The sequence below is a fragment of the Agelaius phoeniceus genome, chromosome 5, assembly GCF_051311805.1.
Source record: "Agelaius phoeniceus isolate bAgePho1 chromosome 5, bAgePho1.hap1, whole genome shotgun sequence".
NCBI lineage: Eukaryota > Metazoa > Chordata > Aves > Passeriformes > Icteridae > Agelaius > Agelaius phoeniceus.
The window spans coordinates 67,659,670-67,678,355 of NC_135269.1; the positions used below are offsets into that span (position 1 = coordinate 67,659,670).

Below are 18,686 nucleotides of genomic sequence, written 5' to 3' on the forward strand. Positions count from 1 at the left end.
CTCAGTGCTTCTCCCACTTGAAGCTGCAATGCAGATTATCTAGTTTGCCTGAATAAAGACTTGGCACATACTCACTGTACAATACTGGGTGAAGCCCTAAAACTCCTCAGGAATGAGCCCCCAGTGCCCTAAAGGAGGCCATGCACTAGACAGAGCAACAACACATGCAGGGAAGATGAGAAGGACATTGAAACAAGGGAGGTGCCCTTCAGATGTAATTAAAAACACACTCATTATGTTGTTGTGGTGTTTCTTCTGCCTGCCTCACAGATGCAATGGGACAATGCATATTAACCCTCTTTGGCTTAATATTTCTTTGAGAAGAAAGAAACTGAACACATTGTGTGGTTTCCACCATCTTACTGAAGAGGGGGTGAATAGAAATGAAGGGAACTCCTTTTTTTAGGGTGCTTGGAGAGATCAAGCAACCTCTGGATGAGGATTCCTGAGAGACCCCACACTAACTGAGACCTGTAACTAACGGATTGAGGCCTACATGTATGAAATGAAGATGAAGACAGTGGTGAGCTAAAATATTACCATAAAGGGGCTATAAAAGGTACAAAATATTAACAGGGGTGAACATTTCTAACAAAATGCTGTATAAATCCAAAAGATGAAGCAATGGCATGTCTTGTATCTCAGAAATCTAAAGGAAGGTGAAACAAAAGTTAAAAGGGCCTACAAGACAAGTGTGAAGGCTTATACCAGCTGAAAGTTTTTACTTTGTGTGCTCCCAGATAAAATCCATCTAGAGACAAGGACTATGCTTCTCCTGTCCTTTGCCATTTTCTAGTTTCTTTCAACTAAAAAATTGTAACATATATTAAACTGAAGGGAAAGAAGAAAAATCACATGCCTTGTGGTAACAGCAAATGACTGCACTACTTTGGGGGAACCTGTATAACTCTCTTGTGTCAGCAAAACTCTTGGGCTCCACAAATGCTCAGAGTAATGGCAAAGGAAGAATAATTCACTGTCAGAATACTTTCTATATTTATGTCTTTCAGTTGTCCAGAAGACAAAAATAGATTGGCTACCTACATAATTTATAAATTGGGTTTTACCAGGCTCCTCTGAAATCAAATAAATGAAAAAAAAAAGAAAAATAAAAAAAAATATCACAGCTCCCTTCAGCCTCCACACCAGAACATTCACAGAATCACAGAATATGCTGAGTTGGAAGGGACCCACAAGGATTATCGAGTCCAGCTCCTGGCCCTGCACAGGACACCCCAGGAGTCACACCCTGTGCCTGAGAGCATTGTCCAAACACTTCTTGAGCTCTGCCAGGCTCAGTGCTGTGCCCTGGGCAGCCTCTCTCAGTGCCCAGCCACCCTCTGGGTGAAGAACCTTCCTGGTGTCCAACCTAAACCTCCCCTGGCTCAGCTTCAGGCCATTCCCTCAGGTCCTGCCACTGGGCACCACAGAGAAGGGCTCAGTGCCTGCCCCTCCTCTTATTGTGCTTCCTCCATTTAACTGAGGAAATTTTTGCTATCAGCTTCAAGCTTCAAGCCAAGAAACTTGGCCTTTGGTTAATATATTCATTGATATATTCCTCTTTGACACAGAGAACACGTTTTTACTTGGAGTGGTTGTTCTACACAATACAGATATTTGTGTTTAACTGGTAATGCTGCACTTATGGAGGTCTTTAAGGCTGGAAGGAGCTGGCATTTTCAAATGTTCTCAAAACATTCTCTTCTGCCTATAAATGGTTATAACACCTTTTAGGTCAGTAATATTTTTTTTTAACCGCAATGAGCCATTTCTCTTTTAAATTTTAATTTAAATAACACTTCAACACAATTCCTAAAAACTATGCCAACCTAGAAAAACAACAGGAATTAGCCCAGAAACTTTTGGCCATTCTTTTGGCTAGCTTATGTCAATAGAGTCATAATGATTTACATCATCTGGATTTGCCTCAGCTGGAGAACTAGATTCAGGATAACAGCATCTAGGAAAGGCAATGATGTGTAAATATTTCTTTGGCTTTGCTACACACACTGTGGATGGAATTAATTTCCCCACCTTTGGCAGCTCGTTGTTAGTTTAAGCTAGTCTAGTCAAAACTAGACTGTTACTGAGATTTAATGACCTTCAATTCAGACACCCCACCTTTAGATTTCTATTTCAGTTTGGGCTGAATTGCCCTAAAGACCATGTGGATGATCTCAACTACCAGATGCTACTGATGCCTTTCCCAGTTTTCCCTCAAACTTCTTGTGAAAGCCATTGCTATGATTTTTGTTGCAAGACCTTCTGCTCCTTCCCAGTTGCTGCCTGTCTCTTAGAACGCTGCATCTTGGAGGCACAGGCACATTTTTTGTCATGCCTGTTTCCTTCCTGCACCTCAGACCAAGGAGTGCCCTCGGTAGAGCTTCTTGCTATACTGAAACCACAGACCTGTGCTTGTCTGTAGCACAGCCTTGGGCAAATCCCACCCCTCTCATGTGTCAGGCCAGTTTATAAGAGTGAATCAGAGAATGGTTTAAGTTGGAAGGCATTTTTAAAGATCAGCAATGACTGATCTCCAACTAGAACAGGTTGCTCAAAGCCCCATCCAACCTGACTGTGACTGTTTCCAGGGATGGGGCATCCACCACCTCCCTGGGCAACTTGTGCCAGTGTCTCACCACTCTCATAATAAAAAAATTTCCTTGTATCTATTCTAAATCTACCCTCTTTTAGTTTAAAAGCATTGCCCCTGTCCTATTTCTACAGACTCTGTTAAAAGGCTTGTCCTGATCTTTCTTGCAGGCTCACTTTAAGCACTGAAAGGCTGTAATGAGCTTTCTCCAGGCTGAACAACCCCAACTCCCTCAGCCTCTCCCCATAGGAGAGGTGCTCCATCTCTCTGAGCATCTTCAGGAATCCTTTTCCCACAGTGGAGGTCAGGGTGCAGGAAGGCTGCTGAAGACAAAGAACTAAATAACCCACCTCTGACTGTGGCACTGAAGGAAAGGACCTATTCCAATCACACATGTGCCACTATGCTTTAGCAGAGAAATGGTTTGCAGTGTGTAGTCAGGCTCATTCTTTCCTCTTTTTTTTTTTTTTTTTTTTTTTTTTTTTTTTTTTTGGTAAATGTCTAAGTGAAAAAAAAATCCAATGACTTCTCAGCAAAGTCCTATACCACAAAAACCCCAAAAACCCCTGGATCTCTTGGAAATTCCCTGCTATATTGCCAAGTTATATGCCTATATATATGCCTGTAACTTGGCACTATGCATGGACAGGGTAAACAGTGCACTTCTGCATTCCTCTCCACCTTGTCCTGTTCCCTTCCTCCTTTTCCAACATGGGCATCTTGTCTAGAAATGATCCACAAACTGCAAGTCTTGGAGTCAGATACTAAGCACATGAGGCATTATAAACATTTTAAGAGATGTTTCTTATTGGAAACATTATTTTGGTTTTAGGGCAGGACTGGTGGAGAGAATGGGCAAAGAAAAGCAAGAGCAGCTTCGGGTCTTTCTGGGCATGGAGAGCTGCTCTACACCCTGTCAGCCCCATCCATGTGAAGAGCAGCTATAATGTTTCTGGAGCAGAACCAGGCTTCTGGTGCTGCAGGGCAGCTCCAAGACTGGCTTAACTATGCTGGGACTTTCCACACAGAGATCCACCACGGTAAGTAACTGTGTCAGCCCTGCTGACAGCTTTCCTTTAGGCAGCCCTTGGTTACACTCCACAGTTCTCTGTCACTACAAATGCATGGCACAACAGGAAGCTCAGTGTTTAGTCTGATATCAGCCACTTGCTTATCACCACTCACTTATGAACCACAACTTTGTTCTTATTGTTTTACTTAATGGAGAATTTAAAGAACTCAGTGTTCAAAGTACTTCTTTTGCTGAAGTTAAGATGATGTAGTAGTGCACCAGGGATCAATATTGCCCACAAACTTTAGGTTCAGCATCTCCGTGGCTAAGCATGAGAAGTTGCAGAGAAAATGTTCTCTTTTGGGAGACACTCCTGGCAGATCTGTATTGGCAGTTGTCTAAGTCCAGAATCCTCTTTCTCGTACTGAATTTGGGTGTATTTCTGGTTTTCTGCTGCCTTCCTAAGCTCACTGGCTCCAAGGTCCAGATAAAATGGATCTGACACTGGTGCTGACTAAATGGCTGACATTTAGAGGAATTCAGATGGGCAGAACTGGCCAACATGAACCTTATGAAATTTAACAAGGATAGATGCAAAGTCCTGCACCTGGGGAGGAATAATCCCCTTCAATAACACAGCAGGGGATGGATGGGGCTGGGGAGAAGCTTTGCTGAAAAGGACCTGTGGGGGTCTTGGTGGGAGGTGACCATGAGCCAGCAGCATGCACTGGCAGCAAAGAAACCAAACAGCACCCTGGACTGTGGAAGAGGAGACAGGACATCCATGTTTCCTCTTTACTCAGTGCTTGTTGGATCATATCTGAATATTACATGCAGATTTGGGCTCCTCATTGCAAGGAGAACATTGATCAGGTGGAGGGAGTTCAGTGGAAGGTCAGCAAGTTGGTCAGGGGCTCCAGCACTCATCCTGTAACGAGCTGGGCTTGTTCAGGCTGGAGAAGATACAGCTCCAGGTGAACCTAAAGCAGCCCCCAGTGCCTAAAAGGAGGCCATGCACTAGATAGAGCAGCAGCACATGCAGAGAAGATGAGAAGTACATTGAAACAGGGGAGGTTCCGTTCAGATGTAATTAAAAACATTTGTACAAGCACTGGAACAGATGATCCAGATTGCTCCATCCATGTCCTTGGAGGTTTTTAAGACTTGTTTGGATCAACCTGATCTCACATGAGCAGGGAGTTGGGTCACAGACCCAGCTGGTCTTCCAACCTCAATTATTCTATGGGAATTAGAGCAGCATAGGAGAAAAGCAGAGAAAGTCAGCTCACACTAAGGCAGAATGAAAGAAGGCTGAAGGATGAAGATGTGTTGAAAACTGAACAGTAGAACCAGCTTCTGTTCTTGGGTCTGTTTACAGAAGCAGAGGTTGACATTGAATATGCCACTTAACTCTCATCTGTGGTTTTGGTTCTAGGCTGCCACAACTACACTGTGTGGGTGAGGTTTCTAGGGCCCAACCTATAACAATCTAACCAAAGAAGTTCTGACCTTGGATCTTTCCTTGAGTTTTTGGATTCCTCTTAGATTCAGCAATGTGCAACAGAAAATAAAACCACAGTAGAATAATGTAAAGAAAACATATAAAGAAATCATACAAAGAGAAAAAAGGCCATAAAACAAAATAAAAAATTATATTTCTAACAGCTCCTCAGTCAGCAACAGAATAAAATTGTTAGAGTTTATAAGAGAATTATAAGGACAAAAGAAAAAGAAATATTAACCCCAAAGTAGAAATCTCTAATTTTAGCCAGATGAATTTAAAATCTCTGTTTACTACACAAAATCTCTTGGGTAAACAAAATATGCCTTTGTCCCTTGTTTAGTCCAAGAGGGATAATAAAGCAAAGAGACATCACTGGATTTAAGGATAATCAGATTAAGGCTGCGTTCTCTGTTTTCTTTCTAATCTTTAGTTGCAATAACCAATGATGTTTGGAACTGTGTCTTGAAAACTCTGTCTAAAGATGAGGAACACCCACTGGCCTGACTGAAAAATAAAAGATATTGGACAAAGTTTTGTTGTGTTGGACAAAGTCTATGCAAAGCTTCTGACTTTGGTTTATATTATCTTAGTTTTGTGGTGGCACTCTCTTAAACAGAGAATAGCACCCAGCTGTAGGAGGCTCTTATGTAGATGGGAGTCTGGACCACTGACCTGGAGTTAGGAGGGATTCTGCACAGATCTGATCTTATATATTTAAGGTCAATCAATTTAGATGTGTTATCTTTATGTAGCACTAACCCAGCTGGTTGTTTTGAAGAGATGGAGGCCACAGAGTTTTCTCCTAAACACACAAATGAAATGTCTTATGGAAAAGGGGAATGATTTAAATATAGTAATGCTGGAGTTTATGAAATGAGGATTATAAACACAGTGTGGGGGAGAAGTGGGCAAGTCAATCATGGTGCCCGTGTGACATTGCTCTCAGGAATTTGCAGTGGTGTTTCTGGCTGAAATGAGCTCATCCTACGGGCTCTGACTGCAGAAGGTACATTTTAAAGGGGAAGAATAATTAAGCAATGACAGAGGCATCATCATTATTAGATAATCACAACCCAGGGGCATTAGCAAACGTTGAGTGTCTCTAATCCCATGGGGTCTAATTATTCTGTGATAATAACCACACCTCCAAGTTCTAATTTATTCTTGTGGAGAATCTGGAGGGGGAGGGGGAGAAATGGGGGCATTTTAATATTTTTGCTAAAAGAAGATGCAGTTGGCCTTTCACTAGGGCTCATCAGTATTCTGATCTAACTAGCATGTGTGAGTGGCATTAAATTGTCTGCCCTTTACTGTGATCTCCAGCCAATCTGAGTATCCACCCTTGCACAAACTGGTGGCCTCCCTGCTGCTAACAGTACCAGCAGGCCCTGGTTCTATTTCTCAGGGCAGATTTTGGCAAAAGTGAGGTAGATTTTCCTGGTCTGGAGAGGTGTATTTTCCATAAGGTCCTCTGACAAACATGTTGCCATTGGTATGAAGAAAGAAGTAAAAACTTGCACATTTTTTGGTGTCTTGGAAGTGCTGTCTGACATGTCAAAAAGGAAGATTCTAGGAAGTTTAAGTGCTCTGCTTGTGCTTGGATAGGATAAAATTAAAGTGACAGATGCACTCCAGGGAAAGAGCACCAGAAAAGCAAGAGAGCAAGAAAGAGTCAGGGGAAACAAGAATGACAATATAGAAAGACATATACCAATATCACAGCCTTTCTCCAGTAAGTCAGTGCCCCTCTGCTTCTTCATTACTCACAGGTGAACTGTGCCCATGAAATATTGTCCATTTCTTCCCAAGGAACAGAAGAGAAGCAGCAGTGAGCAAAGGAGGAAGGGAGAACACCATGCACTCAGCATCTGGTCTCTTTTTTGTATCTGTGTGCATGCATGTGCAAATGGAAGAAAGAATGACAGAGAGGGAGAGGAGAGGAAGGAGTCTTTCCCCATGGTGATCCTTCTGGTTCTGGCTTTCTGAAAACAGGTTTATATTTTATTAAATCCTTTGTGAGCACTGACTTTTACAAGAATAAAAAAAAACAAACAGAAAACATAAAGAGGTGAACCAATTCATTCAAATTCTTTGCAAATTCAGAAGCCAAGGCCTTCAACAGTGGGAGAAAAACTTTAGGCTCATAAATCCATACTATTCAGCACTGTGTGGGCTTTTGAGAGCTAAGAAAGCTTGAGAGAAGTGAAAATCAGGGACACTCATTTTAATCACTTGTTTATGTTAACACCTAACTTGACATTTGTGATTGTCATGAAATTACAGTGCCTACACCATGGATCTTCCACAGCAGTGCAAAGAAGGAGGAGAAAACAGAGCATACAAAGGTACCACAGGTATGGCAGACAAACTTATTAGTTGGTTATTTCTGTAGTTTTCTGGTCCCCTGTTCCATAATTTTCCTCCAAATCTATCTATCTAGCAGAACCTATGTTAACAAGCAAGGGTTTATTGATTGGGCATGTCTTTGTGAATCTAGGCTGGTTTTGTGAATCTTGGTGTTTAAGGGCACATTTTCCTAGGAGATTTTGAAGACAAAGAAAGAGAGAGTAAAAAGCAAGTCAATAATCTTGGCCAATTCCACCCTGATGCTTCTGTTTTGTTGAAATGCATTTCCCAGTGAAGACCTCTAGCATAAACTAAATAATCCACCTCTAGCATAAACTACGAGCTGTACCTCAGTACTATGCCTGCAAATGTTGTGCATTCTCCCCAGCACACCACAATGGTAAATCACCTTTGGTTTTGGGTGGGAAGTACTTTAGAGTGGCTTGGGAACAGAATTACAATGCACAGTGAACTGGCCTGAGTTCAGCTTCATAGCTGACCATCATATATTTCCAGCTGTAACTCTAAATGAAATCAAACCAAATTGAATCACCACAATATGAGGAAAACAAAGAAGAATTGCTGAGCACTCAGGACTCAGTGGGGCCAAGGGCTGTGGCTGTGCTCGTTGAAGCACCGCTGAGTTCACATCAAAGCCATTTCTACAGGGAACTTCCAGCTGTGCTCTCATGTTTATTACAGCTATCTCACACAATCTGGAGCAGGCTATTGTTCTGAGATGCATGCCCTGATGCTGAAATGACCTCCATGTGGAGCTGCATCAGAATACAGCCACTTATAAATTACTTTCCGAAGAACTCCTGATCTAAAATCAAGAAGGCTCTACTGGAGGCCAGGATCTCCTGCCTGGAGCACAGGTTCCTTCACATGGCCCCCGGTGTGCCTGCAACATCTTTGACACACTTTCAGCACTAAGCATTGACAAACAACATGCAGCAGCATCTCTCCATTAAAAAAAAAAAAGAAAAAAAGGAAAAAAGAAAAAAAGAAAGAAGAGTGTCAGCAAAGTCCAAGGCTATCATTCAAGGTAAGCAATGTTTTTGTTCTACAAGTGCTTACCACATACATATATGCCAATTCAAATTCTAGTACATGGGAAAGGTTGGCCTGATTTATCTTCTTTTTCACCTCTCTCATATATCTGTCTTAAGATAATGTAAACAGTCCTTGGGAGGTGTTTGTCTTTCCATTGCAACAAGATGTTTCTAAAAGACTTGTTTCCTTCAGACACTTAGGAGTCCTCTCCATGGTATTTTAGAATAGAGATGAGCTAAACCATATATTGAAAATTTGAGTTTCTTGTTAAAGGAGTTGTGAACCCAGAAGGTGCCTGCAATTATTTCCATGGCAGATGGGTTTCTGAGTGGGGTGTGCAAGCACAGCCTTATTGCAATAGCACATCCACAAAATGCACTTGTTCACCCCTGGGAGCTGCAGAACTTGAGGATTATCTTGCCTCATGTAAAATTACTCAGCCAGGTCCTTTGCAGACCATTTGTAAAGTCATACTGAGTTCACTGTGACACTGGTTCTTTTCATCCATATTACACATTTTTGTGCTGCAAACAGCAAGGGCAGTTGAGGGTTTACTTTACTTGGTTTTAAACGCATGCAGTTGTTGGAGATATTTTTGTTTGGCCATTGCATAAAATAATTCAGTAGCCCCATATCCAAACAACTAGTTATTCTGAGAGAATGTTAAAACAATTAAGACATTAGTCATAATAAAAAATGGAATAAAATTAAGATTTAAAAATTATTATTTTTTACCAATAATTATAATTTTTCTGCCTTGAGTAAACAGACCAGGAGTATCCATGGACAGAAGCACAATCCAGCAGGATTGAAGGAACAGTGTTGGCAGTAGTTGAAAGCTCCTTCAAATGCATGAGTTTTTCTAAGATTTACATTATTTCCTGGGTATTATGAACTGCAGCATTTTCTGGGCTTGTAACTTCTTGTAAGATATATTACATATAAGCTCACATATCTACCTGTGTGGCCAAGCTGATATTATCATCTTTCTTTAGTAGAAAGCAACCCTGAATGAACTTCAAATAGTGCTTCCAACAGAAAGAAAAAAAAGCTTTTCTTTACAAACTGGGATTCTTGTAGCTTGAATTAGAGATTAAGAGTGGGGTAGAGAGACACTTACAAAATATAATGTGTTATACGTGTTATTTGTATACTGCAAGCGAAGTAAATCCTGAAATGTGCTAAGGCAATGGATTTAATACTTTAGGAAGATGATAATGTAATAATGTTTAAAAAACAAACATGTCTCCTGTTGAATTAGATCCTACTAATCCATGGTTTAGTACTGTATGCTGCTTCCTGAAAGAAAAAAACAAACCTAAAAAAATTAACTAGCACAATGCTTGACTGAAAATATGCACATGTTTCTGTCCTTTGGTATTAATGGAATTCTGAGGAAACAGCTGGAGATTTCTGTGCCAAAAAATCATAAATTGATAATGTTGATTCTAAAACTGATAAGGAGCTTTGCCAAAATGACCCCCACAGTTGTCAGGCAGCTTCACAAAGCAGTTCTGCCAGCCTGAGCCCATTCAGTGCCTGAACATCCCTGGAACCCTTCAGACCGCACCGATGCACCTGCTCAGAAACCCTTCTGAGAGGAGAATGTACAGAGACCTGTTACATTTTAAGGGACAAATATGGAACAGGTCACCCCAGTGAACTGATGTCCTGTCAGCTGCCATCAGCATCCCTCAGGTTATCACTGGCTCATTTTCCCAATGAGGACACCAGGGAGAGACAGTGCTGTTCCAGGGAGGCTCCACATGAACCCATCACCTCTCCTTCTACTGTTCTGGGACTCAGGGAGGTTCTTAGCCACAATTCCCACGCTTTTCTTCTTTAGTCATTTAGGACATATTGAAGCATTATTAAAAATACAAATATAGGTCAAAAATGCATGCCCAGTTTCCTATTTTTGGCTCCAGCTTGTGCTTGCATGCCTCCTTAAGGGTGGCCTAATAATCAGATGGGCTTAGTACCAATATATCTCCAAGAAGCAGCATAATCTGTGGGCACTAAGAGCTGTCAAAATCAATTCACTGATTGAGGAGCCTAACCACAGACTGAGAAATCGGACACCAGTGTGTTAGACCAGCTGTGTAAGACCAGCTGACACACAATAGTTCAGAAATATACCTGTCCTGCCACAAATCTCCTTGAACTGTGCAGTCCAGTAACAGGCACTGGGATGTGGGCATGCTAAGGCAAGGTTTTCTTCCACAGCTTCCTTGAAAACATATTCTTTTAAAATATTGGTGCTGAGAGCAGAGTTAAGGCATTGAAATACTCTGTCCTCCAAGCACTAAGGTAACAATGCTATTTATGTAACTAGACTTAAATACAAAATTTAAAAACATACACTTGGGTTAAGTGTGTGCACAGTACATACACTGTATTTTAAAACCTTTATTTAAGCTATGTCTTACATTTATCAACTGTATCTTTATCCTGAAAATAATGAAAATTATACTAGGGAAGTTTTCTATGTTCTTCAAAACTAATAAAGCTTATTTAAAATGATTTTACAATAATGGAACATGCATTAATTCCACATGAAATGGCACCAAAATAATCAATTTGTACTACAGCACAAGTGCCATTCTGCATTTTAAACCAATCTTTTTCAACGTGAAAAATCTACTTCAATTCAGTCTTTAGCAAACTGTCAGACCTTCCTACACACCTACTGGTAGGGTTATTTTTGAATCATCCTGGAAAATATCACAACTATCTCAGTGGGTGCACTGGCCTCTAACAAAATGTCATGGTGGCAGCCTTGCACCACTGATCGGAGAAAAATGTTTTGTACTGAAGTGAACAAAAAGCAAATCCTCTAAGAATGGTTATTTGAACATTCTTCACTGCTTCTCAGCTGAAGCATCTTGTATATTCTATAAAATCTCTACCATTTCAACAATTGTGCTCACAACATGAACACCTTCAACTAACAAAGACGATCTTCATACTAGATTAGGGGGTAGAGAAAATAATGAGCCACGGATGATAGCTATAAGTTATAATTCTCTGCTTTGACCAGAGGGAGAGAACGAATTAATTCTTACAGGAAAGGCAGTGTAATTTTTTTTCTTTTTCAGTTTATTCTATACTTCACAGTCTTCCTTTTTTGGGGACTGTTATTATTCAATGTCAGCATCTGTCTGAAAATGAGTATTTTTAGACCTTTGTGCTGAGGAGAATTTTTTTTTTTTTTTTTCAGTGTAAGAGTTAATGGCAGAATACTGACATAATATGACAAAAGCTGTGCTGGATTTTAAGAGATCATTAAAGGAAAAAAGTATCACTTTCTCACTTTCTACCCTATCAGTATTTTCTCCCCCAAATATTTCCTCTTAGGTTTACACAGCAGATAAACCTAAAGAGTTTTTTACTGAAGCATGAATAGCTAGTTCAGCTGTGTGAATAAATAATAGTTTAGAGAATCAAATAATCATGAAAATGTCATGGAAAAAGAAGGCTTCTAGGTCTGAAACTGAATTAGCTTCTGGTTTAGCAATTCTATCCCCCCACAGCTCAGAAATGATATTGTGTATGTTCATGCAGATAAATTTGGATACATAATTAGATGTTTTGTCTCTTCATTTACACATAGTAGGGCTTTTCTACTGGTTACTGAAACAAACATTTATGTGTGAATTTGAAGAAACAAAATTGAAATGATCTCACAGAGGCTGTGGAATCTCCATCCTTGGAGATACTCAAACCTTGAGTGGACATGGCTTTCACCAACCTGCTCTTTGTGGTCCACACTTTACAGCGCTGTATGAGTCCTGTACCACCCAGGACAGTCAGAACACACATTATTACCCTTGGGAAAATCAGGGTAGTGGGTCAACCGAGGGAAATTGATGTCAGACAGTGTTAGAGACAGATACTTTGATTCTGAGCTCATATGTCCCTCCTTCACATGCACCTCCAGGCATTCCCACCACCCTCTGAATGATCCCTGCATCTCTGCAGGCTCTGGAGCAGCATCCTCCCTGCGAGCTCTCTGCTCCATGATCCATTTACAGGATGTGTCAAGGACAGTCTCTGGAGGAGAGAATAAACTTCCTGACACTCAGCTGGGATTCATCCTGTCCAAATTGGGATATTTACAGTGTGGATACCTACAGCTGAGGCAGTCCCTCCAAAATCCCTTCCCAGTTAACAAGAAATGGAAACTTCCAGGTTCCCCCCCAAAAGGGAACTGAGACAAACCGGATGAGGCAAACCTGGAGTCAGGTAAAAGCTACTCCAGCCCAAATCCTTGTGTTATGAAATACTACAGGTACCTGCCTTTAAAACACTATGAAATAGCACTGGTACCTGTCTTTAAAACAGAAAAAGTATCCTAAGCAAGTGAAATGAAAATAAAGTGAAGAATTAATTAACTAAATAGAGGTGATTAAAGTAAATAAAGGAAACAATTATCATATCAAAATAAAAGACAAGAAAGATGATTAAATGAGTCTTCAAAAGACCCATGAGAAACTCATGAAAGACATAATATGCCTTTACCTGGTTTTTAGTCTTTCATGATTTAATTTTAATTTTTATTCACTACCATCTGATAATTGCAAGAAACAGTTACTTTAACCATAGGCAATTTAAACCATTTTAATTTTTTTTCCAGGGCCAAGAGACAAAAGAACCTATTTATTGCCTGAGGGGATTTTTACTAAAATGAAAGCTTAATCTTTCATGTTTTTTTAAGCAAAGGCTTTTAAAAAATCATTTCTAACAATGCTGTAGGGAGACACTTCCATGGGTATGCAAAATTGAAATTATAAATTTACAATTATAAAAAAATTAATAGTTTGGGGGATTGTATTGTCTCTGCTCTTTCTGAATGAATACTCTTTCAAGCTTAAGAGAAAGTATTTAGCACACGGAGGAGAACGAGTGTCCTCAGACTCTCTTGCGGTCAAAGCTGTTTAGTCAGAACGGATGGGGGAAAGATCATTGGAGTTTAATTTGCTTGGAAATACTCAAATATCAGATGTCCCACTGGCTCCTCACTTCCTGGCCCATTTTTCTGTGTTGCCAGTGCGCTGAAGTTGGCCTGAGCACTGTCTCCTCTGTACTAGTGTGGTGCACTGATGGCTGCTAAATCTTATTGGTGTAAAATTAAGCTTCAAGGTGAATTTTAGCTGAAACAACCATCTTTTGGGGCTCTTAACACACATGTTTACAAAGGACAGAGCAAGAGGTCTTGGTCAAAGATTGATTCAGGGGGGATTTTCAGGGGAGATGAATCTAGATGGAAACATGGATATGATTTATGTGTCTGCCATGGTTCAAAAAATACTGGAAGAAGACTCTTATGCCCATCTCCATTCTGTGCAGTATTTTGCCTTTAAGAACATCAAGAAAAGGATTAAATTTAAGCATCTACCTTTGCACTGCCACAATTGTGGGCTGTTTTCTCAACTAAAAAATATTAATTTAATGCATTATCTGGAGAGATGCAAACATTTCTTCCTGGGCTTAGTGAAGGCTTTGAAATCAGACAAAATAATTTACACTTATGAAACACAACAAGCTGAAGTGTTCTATTAAAGGAAAACTAGACCAAAAAAATACCCTTAAGGCCTCCAAACATCCACATATTGAAAGGCAGATTTAAATGTTTTCTGTCAACGTATTTTGAGTTTTAGTGGAAACACTTTGAGCTACTATGAAAAGCTTTATCAAACTAAATTCATTTTCCATGGAGCAGAGAAGAATCATTGAAAATATTATTCAGGTTTACAAAATATGTAATAGGGTGGAGAATGTGGAACCAGATAAGGAAGGTTAAACTGAAGAACACTTTAACAAGGATTGATTTTAGGTTGCTTGTGCAACATAAATAGGTCAGTGGACCTATTAGAGATTTTTCAAGCTGTCTAATATTAGAAACACCTCTGTACAGGTGCCATCTATAAGACTTTCAAAGGCAACTGGCATTCTGAAGACATTATTTGAAAGCCTCAATACCCAGAATTTTTTGAAAATAACACAAGTTCAATGTGCTAGCCAAAATCATTAACCCCTTTGGAAAACCCTTGGTATCTGCTCTCCCATGCCAGCCAGAGCAATAGGAAGCTCCAGTTACCCCAAAGATATATCTGCCCAGCCCAAAGGAAGCACCTGCCTGCCATGGGCCTCTGCAGACCTGGACATCAGATAAAACAACCCCCCAGGTACTCAGAGAGCCTCAGGATCAGGTTAAAAGGGAACAGCAAGTCAGAGAGCATGGATAAGAGGACTGTGTTGGATAGGGAAGGAGAGAAATGTGGCCCTTAAGGCTGAATCCAAGTTCTGTGTGTACATGGCAAAACAAAGTGCACAATGGGAACGTTCTGGTGCCACTGTGCTGCAGAGCAGCAAAGAGAAAGGGAGGTAATTTCCAGTCCCTCTACACTACAGTGCAGTCATTGAGTTGCCCTGGGAACTCTTGTCAGTGTGGGTCAAGATCTATTGTGTGTGTCTTGGGAGGACAAGGTTGCTCAGACATTTATCAGCTAAACTGCAGAGATATCACAGAGCGTGCATGAAATGCAACATTTCTGCTTCTATAAATGGGTGGCATTTAGACAGGTGTAACATGGAAACACTGACATTGGGAGAAGCCTTTTGCAAAGTGCTAAGTCCCAGCTCCAGGACAGAGGGAAGAGATTGCTCAGGTTTAAAAAAAAAAAACACAGCAGCAAGCAAAAATTATTTTCACCCAACCTGCTTCTCAGAGATGTTGCTAATGAATATTATTTTTAGGTCAAGATGAGGCTCATGCCAGAAACAGAAAAATCTACATAGACTTAGTACTAGCCAAGCTTCTTTAAATTTAATCTCTGTCCCAAACAATAAAACTGTAATATAATGGGAGCCCTGGCCAGCACTAAGACCCAACACCACACTCAGTCCCAGTTCTTTTTTGCAATGAAGACTGTTTTCCTTACTGATGAGCTCAGTCTGCCATGAATTACTTTTTCATGGGGGATAAATACACACTTAAACAAGATTAAACACAAATGTTCTTTAGTGGTGTCTAAAATAATATGAATGTTTTTTAGAACAGCAATAAACACACTTCATGATGCAAATAATTACACCCTGCAGCCTTTATGTAACAATAAGTGGCCGAATTCTCTACTCAGCTACATCACTGTAAACCCAGAGTAACTACACTGAATCAACATCTCTCTCTGTGGATTCTGGATATCCTGAAGTGTTACCTAGGCCTGAATTTGCCCCAATTTCTCTCTAGAGCTTTGGAGACATCAGACATGCATGTCTGGAAATCCACATGGTGGTCATGGAGGCATTTCTACCTCTTTTGTCCCTTTTTCCCCCATAATGAAGTCAGAATCTGGCTGTGTATTCCTTGTGCACCTGATTTCACTTCTGCAACTGTGTACTCAGAAAGTAAAGAAGAAAGCTCAACTGAGATCAAGCAACAGAAAGGGAAAAAAAAAAAGGACTTCACAAAAATTCATGAAGGGTAAAGGCAATACTTGTGTGTGATGGGAAACAAAGATCAGTATCTTGGGGATTAAAAAGAACCACCTCAGCTGATTTTCCTTTGGATGGAAAGGATTTGGTCACGTTCTGAATTCTTTGTGAAAAGTTAATTTTATCTTAGGTTTCCCATGCAATTGTAATTTTCACGCAGAGTTTTTTAAGATGGGTCTGTTAGGCTTTAATGGCCCCTGAAATGAACATGGAAAGGCAAACATGCCCACACTGGACCACTTGAAAAAGCAGTTACTTGCTTGGAAATAACAGCAACAAAAATGTATTCAGCTGTTAAGGGCTCTTCACAATTTACATGAGCATGGAACTCATGACACAACATGGAACCAGCATTTTCACTCCCACCTTGCCCTCGACTGCCTTGTTTGTGTGTTGGAAGCAGGCACTTTGCTCTTACCAGGACTTGTGAGGGCTCCCAGAGCACCAGTCGTTGTGGAGAGAGGGTTTGCATTGGTGGTGGTAGCTGAGGTCTGGGCGGCGGCTGCTGCGGCTGCTAAAGTTGCCAAATTCTGTAACTGTAAAGCGTTCATGCCTATGTGGAGAAGCAATAGGGTTAATTAAAACAGGTAATCATCATCATCATAATCATCCAAAAGTGATGTTTTCAATGGTCATGGAGCTTGGGGTGTACCTTGCCAATAAACTCGATTCTTTTCATTCCCAAAACATTTATAATCTCAAACCACATCTTAGAGATCCTGAGGAATATTTCTCATCTCTCTACCTTGGAGTTGAGAGAATGCACCAAAGACACCAGCCTGTACTTGAGGAAAATTAAAACTGGTTTGTGCCTCTTCTAAGGGAAGTGTAGAATTAAAAGTCATTTAAACTCTGCATGAAGCCCAGGCACAATATTATTTCCTGACACAACAGGGAATATAAAGAAGATAACTAGCATTTAAAACACATTCAGGACAGGGTCATATAATTGGGATTAATAAAGTTTCCCAGTTTGAATGCCTAGAAACTTGTCTGATTTTTTATGAATGTTAGTTTGCCTACAAGAGATATTATTTCTCCTTGCACACTTGGTATTTCAAAGAGAGGAGCTTAACAACAACTTGGACAGAATGAAAAAAGAGTTTAAATAGAATATTTGGGAAGTATGTTTAAGAAGAAAAGCATGCAGTGAAGAAGAGGTACTTTCTAGGAATTCAGAACTCCTGCAATTATGGAGAGTGATACTACTTTCAAACACAAGTATTGCAGACTCAGATTAATACAATCAATAATCTCCATAAAGAGAAATTCTTACTGTCACAGCATTTGGGACTGTGAAATGAACCTTTATATAAACATCTATTTCTGAATAAAGCCCCAAATTTAAATGCAACATGTTCCAACAGGCAGGTCAGGCCTCAGGTGAGCACCTAATTTGACTGAGGTTCTAACGTTGGTGTCTCAGTCAATGCCCAAATTCAGTTCAGGTTCTGAAAATGTGACACAGTTGCAATGGTGGGAATCAAGATTTTAGTTGATCCAAGATACACCAATTGATAGTCTGGAACTGGAACAAGACACTTGGAGAAATTACATGACCAAATCTCTTTAAGGTTTCTTTTGGAGGCTAAAGACCATCTTAAAAGATAAGGCTTTTCTCAAATATTACTAATTCAAACTATTTTGCAAGACGCAGTTCACATGAATGCAAACAATATGGTTTTTATTTTTTATAATTACTCATCTGACTTACTGGCTTGCCTTGGGTGTAAGTATTTTTTTTTTCCCACCAAAGAATTATCTTGCATTGATAATAAGACTGCAGACTATTTCAAACAAGATTTTGGGGATGGAAAAGACTGGGACCCAAATCTTTGCAAACAAAGCAGTCAGTAACCCTCAAAATGAGATATGGAATTCCTTTTCATCCTGGACTGATATTGGTCCTTAATTACAATTTCCCTTCCTATTTCCTAAGGAGAATAAGTAATTCAGCAAGAATATCCAGCAAACTTTGCTGATCTTCACTGAGGCTGTATTTTTGTGCCATCCTGCAACAAGGATTTGGGAAAGCAGTGGGTTGCTCTCCTCCAGAGGAATGGCTTTCTTTCACCCACTGTTTAGTTATTCATCAAAAGGATCAGTCATAACCAGCTTCTATTTCTTCTGTGTGAGAAAAGTCCATCCTTTGGACTTTTAAATGTTATACATGGTAGGATTAAATAATTGTGATGAACACAGAATGATTCCAGAGGACAGCCTAGGCCAGACAAGGTCGACAGGCAGCAGAGCAAACAACTGCTGTCTCTGCACTCATGAATCACCCTTGCACCTCTGTGGATGCAAAACAAATACCATCACTGCCTCATTCCACAAATTTTTTTTTTTTTAAACAAGCACAGGAGGAACCCATCAATTTGGCAAATGAGTTTCAATGCCCAAAGAAGATGAATGAACAAGATCTTGGTGGTGATGAAGTTGTCTCCTTACCCAATTTGTTTTACTGTAGCAGTGACTGTAAGACACTGGCCACAAAACAACCTGCAGGTGTTATAGGGTGTCAGCTTGGGTGTCTGCAGGAGAAAAACCTGCTGGCTGTTGTAACACCTGAGTAAGAGAAGGACAGCAAAGACCCCCACTGAACTGAGCACCCAAATGTGAGTGTCAGCAAGGGCCCATGGCACACACTGTCACCCAGTGAGCTCTAGAGCCCATTT

The 18,686-nt window shown here is 40.3% G+C and overlaps 1 protein-coding gene across 13 annotated transcripts in view; it reads right to left on the reverse strand.

Moving 5' to 3' along the window:
• The window catches only part of CELF2 (CUGBP Elav-like family member 2), a 549,110-nt gene that overhangs the window by 26,146 nt on the left and 504,278 nt on the right, over positions 1-18,686 (reverse strand). For all 13 annotated transcript variants that reach the window (XM_077179252.1, XM_077179251.1, XM_077179244.1 and 10 more), the window contains one exon: positions 16,427-16,561. In XM_077179252.1, the coding sequence (XP_077035367.1) occupies positions 16,427-16,561 (135 nt within the window). The remainder of the gene's footprint in view (positions 1-16,426; positions 16,562-18,686) is intronic.